The sequence below is a fragment of the Zingiber officinale genome, chromosome 2B (genome assembly GCF_018446385.1).
Source record: "Zingiber officinale cultivar Zhangliang chromosome 2B, Zo_v1.1, whole genome shotgun sequence".
In the NCBI taxonomy this organism is placed as follows: domain Eukaryota; kingdom Viridiplantae; phylum Streptophyta; class Magnoliopsida; order Zingiberales; family Zingiberaceae; genus Zingiber; species Zingiber officinale.
Window position 1 is genome coordinate 124,096,065 of NC_055989.1, and position 12,884 is coordinate 124,108,948.

The following is a 12,884-nucleotide window of genomic DNA, read 5'->3' on the forward strand; positions in this document are numbered from 1 at the left end:
TATTTCCTGTTAATAGATTTTTAGCTAGGCCACTTGAAATATAGCAAAAGTAAATAAATTTTTTTTTTATTCCAGGCGTTTCTTGATTTTAGGAGTTCTGTCATTGAAAGGCGTGCAGCATTTAAGCTTAGTCAAGCTCTAGAACGAAAGCATATTATTGAGGTATATATTCTACTATTTCAAATGCTTAAAGTTTCAAAAAATTGAGGCTTTTTATCCATTAATTTTATTCTCAGGGCATCATTATTGGTCTTGATAACTTGGATGCTATTATAAACATAATCAGGAAAACGTCTAGTAACACTCTGGCTATTACTTCTTTAGTGAAAGGTATGTCTTTATTTGTCTAGTCTGTCTCTGACTATGCTAATGTGTGATTAGTGAACGAACACTATTAATTTAATCATCATGCAATTGCTCTTGGAATAGATGAAGAATCTGTGCTATATATTTACCATTAGAAGGAGAACATGCATTCAATTTTGTTTGTGGGTTAGGTTCCCTTGGTCCCATTTTTTACTCTTGATTGTTGATTGAGAGTTTGGTCGCCTTTTTTTTTTTGGTTGAAATCCAAGTATTTTATGTTACCTTTGTTAGGGGTGGGTGATATTTACTTGTTGATGACTATTGTCTAAACATGCATAATCTTAATGGTAACCAGTGTTAAAGCAGAATGCGATAAAAAAGACAACATTTTATGGTAACTACTGTAAACATCAAATAAACTAGTGAGCCAAGGCCACCACTATTAATGAAATTGTGGACAATATATGAATGTCAGTGTGGAAGAAAGTGTTGGAATATTATGAAACGGATGCATATAAAATCATAAACCATCAGAAGTGCTATCAAAACAATTAACATTATGCATATAATTTAATCAGATTGTCATAACGCCATAACAATGCAGCCTCATAAAAAATGATACATCTAACCAATGATACATTATCGCATGATGCTATCATGACATTCACACCATGTATCAAAGTAATTCCATACTATTACAGTAACAATTTATACAAATTGCATTAATGCAACTCCTCACCAACATAGCATAAGCTCAAATGCATCAACACCGACTGTTATACCACAAAATTCATTGAATCATCAACCCGTAATACCTAAAATTCATCAATACTTGCACAATGATATCACTGTGTTTTCACCCACAATATTTGCAAGATGATGAATGTTCTACCTAAATTTTTAGTCAGGGAAAGGAACTTGAACTTACTTTGTTGAAAAAGTTATTGGCAGTGATGTAATCTTCATTATCATTGCATAGGAATAGGGCATTATCCCTCCAACCTTAACATGAATCAATCTGATTCACCTCTGCAACAAGTACCGGTTCATTTATGTTATGGTTGGATGAATGGGCTTATGTGTAAATATGTAATGTGTAGGAATCTGTTTAATGTTCTATATTTCTTAATAATACCTATGTATAGTAGAGGAAGCCTACCTAATATTCCACTGCAACTTACTTAATATGCTGTGTGCCACGGTCAGTCACTGGACATCTTGTGGTCTCCTGTGAGCCGTTTGTCTCATCTGCACGTTGTTTACCCCAGTCACAACATTCAGGCATCATTCAATCAATCGAGCACTGCCCGTCAAGAGGCATCATCTGCATGCTTTTCGTTCTGTCGATGTCACAGTAATCGGACAACCAGTTGAGGGTTACTGTCATCTCCTTTCATCCACTGGTCATCCTTGCCAATGCAACATGTGGCCATCTCCTTTCATTACGATGCAATTCGTGTTGAAGTTTTCAGGATCAAGAACAGGAAATCTGTTTTGTTTCTCAATCTAGCATTCACTGAGTGATGTCTTCCCTGGTTTCACTAGATTGTGCCACTGGTGAAGCAGTCCGACCTCTGGATTGTGTCATTGGCGTCATCTGCTGGATTCCAGCAGATCTGGTTGTTTTGGCCAGTAATCTTTCTTGGGCCAGCAGAATTTCATCTAAGTGCAGTCCAGCAGTTGGTTTTCGTTCTCTATCAGACCTATTGGGCTGGCAGACCTCAGGCTCATTTTCAGTTTGGGCAGCCTATTATCCAACATCTGTTATCTCCCATTTTACTGGCCCATTTACTGAGTGATCTAATTTAGTGAACAATCCGCACCTTTGGCTTCTTGAAAAGTCAGATTCCTCTACCACTTCCACAACGCCTTCCCTTCCAATCTCTCCTACCATTTCTAGATCTTTGATGATTACTAGAGAAAAATTGAATGGTAAAAATTATGCCTCCTGAGCCTTTTTGGGGCACTCTTATCCGTGAGTGGTTAATGGGCTAAGACCAGCTGAAGCACCTTAGCACCCTAGCTCCTGAGATTCCTGAGCATGCTAAGTGTGTGAGTGAAATGATGTTCAACAACTTGCTTTCTTATGACAATCCATTGACATGTCTTACTTTCTTTGCTGTTTCTTCTTCAATGAGGCTTGGATAGAGGCTCGAGATCTATAATATGGGCGCCATTTCTCAGATTTATGACTTGACAATCTATTCCAGTTATATAGGATAGATATGGAGATGTCCACTCACATAGGTCATTTCTAGACTATCATCGCTAATTTTAGAATAATTTTCTGATTAGTTCACTTATCTAGGGCATGCATGATCATTTTGCGAAATCCTTGGTGGCTCCATCATTCCTTTGTGCATATATATCATTGCTTCTCTCTAATTGCATAGTCATCTTGGGTATCCTACCCTTCAATATCTGAAGCAAATAGTCTAGTCTTTCTATTCTTCAGTGCCTTGAATGCAAATGCTGTCAAGTAGGTAAACATATTGGGTCTCTTTTCCTTAGGAATCTCCATAAGTGCGTTTGTGCTAAATGTTGCGACCTAAGTTTTGTCAGTTCTACTTTAACTTCAAATACTTTATAATTTTCATCAATAACTATTCTATAATAACAGTTTTTTAATAAAAAAGCTTACTGAACTTTGTTTCTATCTTTTTCTCTTTTTATTTTAAACTTAAATATCAGTTCGACATCTCCATCAAGGTTTACATAGTGTAATGCTAAGGAATTCTTTTTAGTCATTCCTATCAAGTCATACTATCTTTATATATATATATATGAATTCACTTCAGTTTATATACTGAGACTGACTATCATTGTAGAGTACCATTTATCTGAAAAGCAAGCTGAAGCTTTGTTGGACATTACTTTGAGGAAACTTACTCTTCTTGAGGTTTATACTGTATTTGCTATTGATAGTTGGTAATATATTCCAGTCATTCTTATTTCTGATGATGCTTTGCCCTATTTTGTAGAGAAAGAAGTTTGTGGATGAAGCAGAATCATTATCAGATCAGATTTCTAATTTAAATGAACTCTTGTCTAGTAAGAAGCTCATCTTCCAGGTGATTGTTCTTTTTCAACATTTCTCATGCATACAATTTTAAATGGCATTTACTACTTAGTTAAGGATTCTAATTCTCTACCACTAACTGCATAGAGATTAAAACTCTTGTATCTTTTTATAAGAATAGTGGCAATTTGTTGCTGTTAGCTTTGTTTAGATTTTTCAATCATTAAATTTTGATATTTAAATGATTAAAATAGCGATAAAAATGTTTGTTGGAATGAACTACGAAGTTTTTTGTGTGTATAACACGAGGGTAATTTGAATTCAAGAAAAAAAATGAAGCATTTAGAAATATGTTAGACATATGTTTTACAATAACAAAATTAAATTTGCATTGAATAATATATTGAAAGCTTTTCTACAAGCCATACAATTAATGCCTGTTATTCAATATCTTTGGAAAAGTTCCCTCCCCAATACATTCCTGATTCATGATATAAATATTTCATCATGTATAATCCAATCTCGAGCTATCTTTTATAGGGTGATGCAGACCTGATTAATTATAAGATGTGGACTTAGGTTAACTACTTTTTGAGTTTTTTTTCCTTCCTATGGACTTATTTCAGTGCCATTGTCTATTACAATAAAGCTTCTTGGCAAGAGTAATTGAGTCACGGAACATTGCTGGTTGTTTTGGAAACTTGCCTTCTATGATCTTGTATCAACCTTGAGTATCTTCAGTTTGGAATTGATTAAGCTTAAGATGTGAACACTCAGGTTAACAATATTTATATTCATTGCTTTGTTTTTCCTCCTATGAAGTTATTTGTGCACCATTGCCTGTCTTGTCTCACTGTCGAGCTTCTTGACTAGAGCCATTGCATCCTAGAAGATTGTTGACAGTGTTGAGATCTAGAGCCTTGAATTATATTGTGGCAATGCAAACATATCACTTAAGTTTTTGAAGGTGTGTGCCAAATTTTCTAGATTCATCATTCTTGATGCCTTACTCCTATGAGCACCATACTGCTGTAAGAGGGGTTCTAATGTACATAAGTGTGCAGCATATCTGCTCATGGAGAATTTAATGCAACAAGTTGCTCTTGTTTTTTCTTAAGTATAGAAGTTGACATTAGGCCAATTTAAGATTTTAAAAGTTGATCTTTTGTACTGAGGTTGGTGGCAGCTTTGTGAAAAATTTAAATGTCCAAAAACATGTTAAATGATTTTTCACACTCCTCTGAATTCAAGCTGAAAACTAATTGTGACAGTCTGCAATATTATGCTTTTTATTTTTGAACAAGATTGACACAAACAAGTATGCAAATGCTTTGGCAAAAGCTTGAGCATAGTAAGTTTCTTAATATACAAACTTGAATGAAATATTTTGAGATAGCTTGATCCAAGTTAATATATTTTTCTAAAAAACAGGCTTGAGTGTCGTCGATCCCATTATTGGCCAATGTTCATATTATTGTGTTTTTGTTTTTCTATTTCAGCTTATAGAGAAAGAAGCAATTGAGTTGAAGCATAAATTTGGAAGCCCAAGACGTTCATTTATAGAATATTCAGGGAGTAGCCAACTTGAGGAAATAGATGTTATTCCGAATGTGGAGATGCTTCTAGTATGAGCATGGAGTTGTTGATTATTGCTATGTAGATTTGCATTGATTTTTATAAAATTGACTTTTTCTGGGTTAAAAATGACTAACTTTTCTTTATGTGAAGACACTTAGTGAGAAAGGATATCTCAAGCGCATGAAGCCAAACACCTTTACCCTGCAACATAGAGGAACCATTGGAAAATCTGTTGGAAAGATGCGGGTTAATGACTTGATGTCTGACTTCATCGTTTGTCATACACATGACCACATTCTTTATTTCAGGTAAGCAAAGGATGGAGTTTGTGGACTATGTTCATTAGAGTATGCTTTTTACCTAGCCCATCATGTTAATATATGTCTCTTTAACTACCATGGCTACACATTTTGGGGTCCCCATTTAGCTATGTACCAGTTAATATTGTTTCCTTTTCTTTCAGGTACACCTATTGTTGTTCTGAGTCTTGATGATTGAAGAAGAGTAGGCTAGATGCTTTTCCTTCATAAATTGGAAATTAGATCTGTAGGCTAGATGAGTATGTGCTTTTTCTTTGTGAGAAAGTTAACTCTTGTCAATTTCTCACTAACTTAATAAAAAAGAAATATGGTGATGTTCCACCTTAGTGGATAATATGCTAGGAAACAGTATTTAGTAAGAGGATTTTTCGAGGACTAGGTGTGTATATATATTTGACTCAAGTCAAGTTTGAATTCCTAACCTGTTATCTGGTACCATGTTAAAGTAATAGGAAAGAGATCAATTTATATATATTGATATTGTTATAAAAAATTATTTCATATCTACTATTATATGATTAATATAAAACATTAACATAAATGTGGTAACCTGGTTAAAATATCTAAAGTTCAACATGAAAGGAGTCTCAATTCTATTGCACCTTCCACTCTAAACTCTGACAGGATTGATATACTTTATTCTGATAACATGGCTGTTGTGGTCTGGTTGGTCAATCTATGGTTTAACTTGAAGGGAATCCTCTCTAATGCAAATTTGTGCAGTGCATTGGATGCTGGACTGTGCAAGTAGACAAACCTTTAATAATGGTTGTTCATGGTTATATATATTTCAATGATGTGTAAATATATCAAAAGAATCATTACATTTTTTTTGTGTTACTCTTGAATATCAAATTTAAAGTGTTAGGAATCTTAATTCACAACGTCATGGGAAGACTAGCATTTCTATCACAAATGCATTGCATGTTTCTGATGAGTCAAATGTGTGATGCAGTGACAAGGGCATAGTTTACTCTGCTCGAGCTTATAAAATACCAGAATGTTCTAGGACTGCAACTGGCACTCCATTGGTCCAGGTTTATTAAGCCCTTTATAGTTTTATATTTTTTTTGGTTAATATGATATTTTTAGCAAATTAGTTGTTGTATCTCTTTCTAATATTACTTTTTCTTTGGTTTTTCTAGCTGCTATCCTTGTCTGAAGGGGAGAGAATAACCTCAATTGTTCCTGTCAGTGAATTTATTGATGATCAATACCTAGTAATGTTAACACTGAATGGGTACATCAAGAAAGTTTCTTTAAAGGCCTTTTCAGCAATCAGACCTTCTGGAATCATTGCAATTCAGTTGGTTTGTCCTGTTAACTGTGCTGATATTTTCTTCTTGGTTATGAAATGGAATGATAGCTTTGATATGCTACAGGTCCCTGGTGATGAGCTGAAATGGGTTCGTCTCTGTGCAGACGCTGACCTTGTTGCTTTAGCTTCCCAGAAAGGAATGGTCATTGTGAATTTTTGTAGCAAGGTCAGTGTAAACCTAGTGGCATATGTTTAAGCTGCATTTACTATTTTAGTAAGGTGCATGATCGTGCCAGTTCATCACTGAACACGTTTTAGTGAAGCAAAGGGCATTACTTTGCTGAATTCAATAAACAATAATAAAATGATTCTGGTTTGATTAATTTTTTAGAGAACAGTAGAAAATATCAATATTACATTTTGGAGCCATAAATGTTTTTCTTTTAAATTATTAGACAAATAATGAAGCTTGACTTCAATTCTAGGAATAATCACTAACTTAAGGAGATTTCCTATATATATATATATATATATATATATATAAAGATGTTATGTTGCGGACTTGTGCAATTTTTCCATTTATTTTTTATTTTTAATTTTTTTTAGCTTGCGGCTATGCCATGTAGGGTTTTGCTTTAGGGGTTAGGGGGTTGGGTTATATTATTAAGCAAAAAAAAAAAAAAAAGGTGTACATGAGGTGTGCGGCATAATAAGGGCCCCCCCCCCCCCCCCTTCTCTCTCTCTCTCTCTAATATACCAATTGGGAAAGAGAGGAATGCATATTGCCCCATTAATAACTCTTGGTGCAATACAAAGGTCTAAATCTATACATAGAAGTCCTCCTTTTATTGTAAATAAAGGAGTTGAACAGAAAAGAGGACAATCTAGAATAATATGTAATTATAAACGTCTCAATGACAATTATCATAAAGATGATTATAAAATACAAGACAAAGACCAACTTCTTAACAAAATTCAGAATTCAAAATGGTATTCCAAATTTGATATGAAATCTGAATTTTAACAAGTTAAGATGCATCCAGACTCTATAGAATGAATTGTATTCTCTTATCTCAAAGGACACTTTGAATGACTATTCTCTTATCTCAAAGGACACTTTGAATGACTAGTAATGTCATTTGGGCTTAAGGTAGCTCTTCAAATTTTTCAAAGAAAGCTGGATGATATATTTAGAGGAGTCTCCTCTTTCACTTGTATCTATATAGATGATGTACTAGTCTTCTCCAAAACCAAGGAAGAACACTTTCCACATCTTCATATGATATTTAACTTATTTGATAAACATGGTTTGATAGTTTCCATAAGGAAGGTGAAACTAGCTCTTAACTATATAAACTTTCTTGGAACTGAAATTGGACAAGGAAAAATTTCCCTCCAAGCTCATATCTCCACCAAAATACTTGACTTCCCAAATAAAATGGAAATATAAAGACTCTTAGATCTTTTCTTGCACTTGAATTATGCAAGACCATACCTTAAGAACATTGGAAAAATAAGTGTCTGCTGAATAATAAAACTTCGGCTACCAAACAAAGATACTTCAACCAACAGGATATTGATCTAGTAAAACAGATCAAAACTATGGTAAAACAACTTCCACTCATTACTTTACCCCTTGATTCTGATTATTTAGTCATAGACAGATGATTGAATTAGGATGGGAAGCATTATTTAGAAAAAGTTCTAAATATGATCCCAAAACATCTGAATCCCTATGTAGATTCCAGTTTATGACCGCTTCTCTATGGTACCAGTTATTGTTTCATTGAATTTACATCATTAATAGGCTCACGATTCGACTTTGATGGTTATGGATTGGTACCAAGATCGAGTCCTAGGCAAGCAGACCTAATTTTAACAGCCGTCACATATGCATCGGGAAAATATAAAGAAAAAGGACATCTCACTTCCTTGGATTATGAAATATTGACAGTTATTTACTCTTTTATACTATTTATTTGTAGAAAGGCCGAAATTACTATAAGAACAGATTGTGAAGCAATTGTTGGATGCAGTCAGCAAACTAATGGAACTAGAAAAGGATTAGGATCTAAAAGATGGATTAAGTTTGCTGATACAATCATCAATAGAGGATTAAAAATAAATTGGGAGCATATAAAAGACGGCAATAATTCTCTAGCTGATACACTTTATAGACTTTTGCACTAATTATCTATGCTTTGCATATAGGTACTACATACTTATCCACCAACAATGGATAGACAAAAGAAAGTAAGAACTTATGGTTACAAAATTATGAGGTTTGACAATCAGGAACTTCAGCAATTTACTAAAAAAGAAGATACTTTCCAATTTAATCTTTGATCAGCTATGCCTGATAGACAATGTTTGGAACATTCCTACAGCTCCGGGAATTGCTAACCATAAAATTTCAATTATTAATGTACTCTCTAACTAAACCACTGCAGGAAAGGAATTTTCGTGTTACTTTGTTTTCTCAGGTCTTGAGGCATTCTAGACTAGGAAGTCGTCAAAACAGCCATTCTAGAATGTGAAAACCTTCTTATAGAGGTTTTAACTTTTTAGATGAAGCCTTTGAAGTTGCCAGGGCAAAACTTGGTCCTAACTTCTTCATCAGTACTTCACTAACAACTGATGAAAAAATCCAGCCAGAAAGAAACTCTCCCCAACAGGAAGCCGTCAAAATAGCCATTCTAGAATGTGGAAACCTTCTTAAAGACTTTTTAGATGAAGACTTTGAAGTTGCCAGGGCAAAACTTGGTCCTTACTTCTTCATCAGTACTTCACTAACAACTGATGAAAAAATCCAGCCAGAAAGAACTTACTGCATGACAGCCACTCCTGTGGTAACTACTCACCAACTCTCCCAACAGGAATTATAATCCAATGGCAGAAAACTTTGATGAATTATTTCTTACACCAGCCACAAAGGTCCCACAAAGGCCATTGGATTATCAATCACTTGAGATCATGGGAGCTAAGGCTGGAAAAACTTCAGAAAGAATGTTTTATGGGCAGAATAATCTACCAGAACATATTACAACTTATATTTGAGCTCTTGGAGAGAATTCTACTTTTCAGACATCTTAGAATTATGCGAAGCCCTTAAAATGGTTTCATAATAATCCTACTCTTAGTATTCATATTATCTATGCAGAAGAATATACTATAAACTAAAATGCGATAAAGCCTTTCCTCAATGTTCTACTCCAGATACACACTGTATGCAGGTGCCAACTTTCTTATTCTTTCCGAAAGGCCAATGTTCATTTTGAAGAATTCAAACAAAATTATTACAGAGGAAGGCTCATTACACCCTTTACTTTGAGGGACTTCGGACTTCTATAGCAACTATGGATCCATGACCTTGATTTAGTACTAACATTTCCTTATAAATTGGGACTTGTCATCTAATATGCTCTAGAGGAACAAGAAAATTATGTACTCTGTACATTTGACAGTTCCTTTCTTAAATGACTCAATTTAAAAATTGAACTGGTCGGATATGTGATTAACATGGATATACCAGGTATTAATATTCCTGCTATCAAATTCGAAAAATATTCTTCGCATCTGGATCAAGACTGGACAGCAACAAAACCTATTGAAGATCAGCTTAGACATTGGAGAGTCTCAGTTCAAGGCAGTTTTAGGTTATGGGACAAATATCAAGATCCATTCGAATTCACATTAGCCAAAGAAACCTACACTGAAAAAATATATTGGCCAAAAGGGAGTTGTTTTCTTCCCAATCAAATACTCTACTAAGCACTCTACCCTTCGTCAATATTATCACAAGAAAAATGAAGAATGGTTGCACAAAAACAAATACAGTCCAACACCTTCTACATCACAAGAAAAATGAAGAATGGTTGCACAAAAACAAATACAGTCCAACACCTTCTACATGACCATCAACTTTACCCCCCTCCATGTGGTAAGAAGCCAACCTAATTAATTTGATGGAAATTTAAAACTTACTTTTGCAAGCACTAACTCTCACTACTACTTTATTATCTAACATAGCCAACACTAAAGAAGATGCTCCTTATCTTCTGACACTAAAGAAGTGCCTTTTCTCACTTCTCCATAAAAAAGATTCCTTCTTATCTAATGACTCAGCTTTGTTGGATTGCTTTTCCTTTCCTAAAGCCTGCGTGCTCATTCCTTCCTATAAAAACCCCTGAAGCCTGCGTGCTTCAGCATCGATGATTGCCCACACTTGAAGCATCCTCCATAGCTATTTCTTCTCGGTCTGTACTCGTGAGTTTGTATGTTTATAATTTCCTAGCTAGCATGCTTGTAATTTCCTAAGTAATTTCCTAGTTTAGATGCTTGTAATTTCTTAGTTTGTTTGTTAGCAATTTCTTGTAAAATTCCTATGGCAGCTTAATAAAATATTTTCTAGGCCGGAGGAAAAGTTACGGGCCATGATCCTTGAAAATAATATTTTCACTTGCACAACTTTTCAAGTTTAATTATGGTAGAACGAGCTAGAAATTAGAATGATTTACTGCCATCCTACTACTAAGGCTTAATCCTAGATTTCCTCATGTCTATTCCATTTGCAAAGTTTTCTTGGGTCTACTTTTCTATTAATTCCTTATAAATTGACCATCTAATACTTGTCATACATATATTTTCTACCCTTCAGCTTCGAGCACTTGGGAGGAAGACAAGAGGTGTGATTTCAATGAAATTAAAAGGAGACAAAATGGCTTCAATGGATGTCATACCTGCGTCTATACAGAAAGACTTGCAGAAATTGTCAGAGAATATTTACAGCAGGTTGTTTTGTTCTTCATGTAGAGTTTAGTGAGAATAAATTCACCTACATTCTTATGTCTTACTATTCAGATTAATAGGCATTGACAGGCTTATAAGAACATGTTTCATCCTATGTTGCATTTTTGCAACTTGTTTGCTTAAGCTCGCAAGCAATTACCATGCTACATCTGCAATACTCACCAAAATCACAGATACCAAGTTTCCAACTATGCATACCTGATAAAGAAGCATTAACAAGTTCCTATGAGTTCATGTTTACTCTTTATGGTAATTGTATTGCTAATCCTTTTTTGCTTTTAGGTTGCTGCTACTGTACTCAGATACTTCAGTGATACTATATCTTGCCACAATGATATCAACTATTTACCACCATCCTATCACATGTTAAAATAACAACAATTCTAATCCCTCCACAAACTTCTTGCAGAGGTAAAGATCTTGGACCTCCATGGCTGCTTTTTGTATCTGAAAGTGGTCATGGGAAGCGTGTACCTTTAAGCGCATTCAGGCTATCTAACTTCAACAGAGTGGGCTTGTTAGGTTACAAGGTATATTTTTCTTATATTTTGTGCTCTTAATCTTTAATGAATGGCTGGTGTGAATAATGTGAGATGAAGTTAAATATTTAGTTATACAATATAGTCGGGGTTGTCTTGTTTGGATCTTCTTTGAAGCAATTGAGTCATCAAGGCGCATTTCTAAGTTCTAGTCCTGTGGTTAAAGTCAATGTTCTTTGTTATTAGAAGAAGAGTTACTTTGTCGGATAACTAGTTTAGTGGTCTTATCATAATTATCATACATTTCCATTGGATTTAAGTCGCATGATTCAATTAAAAGTTTGTCGATTTAAGAGTAGAGTTTCTGGGAGTTGTCTTTAGTATACAACTTTATGATAGGATTTCTTATTGAAGTAGACAAAAAGAAATTGCCTTCTTTCTAAATTTTTAGCCAAAGTCTCCTCTTGATGCAAAACATAATAACGCTCATGCGAAACACCTCTCATCGTCGGCCCCACGATGAGATGAAGGGAGGTAAATCAGGTACTGAGCAATCCCCCAAGTGAGAGGGCTATTTGCCTTAGTTGTGTCTGGAACCCTTGCCCATTGATGCAAGACTATTACTTGAGTAACAACTTAGCCTAAGTCTGCTCATTAATGCAAAAAAACGTGATAATGCTCACGCTAAGCACCCCTCATCGCCAGCCCCACAGTGAGATGAAGGGAGGTAAATTAGGTATTGAGCGCCCCTAAGTGGGAGGGTTATTTGTCAGCTGTGACTCGAACCCTTGCCCATTGATGCAAGTCTACCATTTGGGTACTAATTTAGCTACACCCTAGGGCAGCCTAAGTCTACTTATTGGAACAAAGGTGATATCACTCACTCTAAGTGGCCAGTATCGCCAGTATCACCGGCCCCACGACAAAATACAGACAATTAAATCACGGGGGCATTGACTCAAAATGAGCCTAAGTTTGCTCATGAATCTATAAACCATGGAGCGATATTTTACAATGTCAGTATAAGATTTGATATTACAATGTCGGTGTAAGATCTAAAATTAGGATTAATATTCTTCCATTTAAGACTGATTGTTTGGAATTTTCTCAATTTA

The 12,884-nt window shown here is 34.9% G+C and overlaps 1 protein-coding gene across 1 annotated transcript in view; it reads left to right on the forward strand.

Moving 5' to 3' along the window:
* Window positions 1–12,884, forward strand: part of LOC122047008 (probable DNA gyrase subunit A, chloroplastic/mitochondrial) — a 45,804-nt gene that overhangs the window by 24,477 nt on the left and 8,443 nt on the right. Inside the window, exons 14-24 of the mRNA XM_042608004.1 lie at window positions 76–162; window positions 237–330; window positions 3,135–3,205; window positions 3,288–3,377; window positions 4,825–4,950; window positions 5,054–5,211; window positions 6,179–6,260; window positions 6,369–6,533; window positions 6,606–6,707; window positions 11,139–11,272; window positions 11,700–11,820. Coding sequence (XP_042463938.1) covers window positions 76–162; window positions 237–330; window positions 3,135–3,205; window positions 3,288–3,377; window positions 4,825–4,950; window positions 5,054–5,211; window positions 6,179–6,260; window positions 6,369–6,533; window positions 6,606–6,707; window positions 11,139–11,272; window positions 11,700–11,820 — 1,230 coding nt within the window. The remainder of the gene's footprint in view (window positions 1–75; window positions 163–236; window positions 331–3,134; window positions 3,206–3,287; window positions 3,378–4,824; window positions 4,951–5,053; window positions 5,212–6,178; window positions 6,261–6,368; window positions 6,534–6,605; window positions 6,708–11,138; window positions 11,273–11,699; window positions 11,821–12,884) is intronic.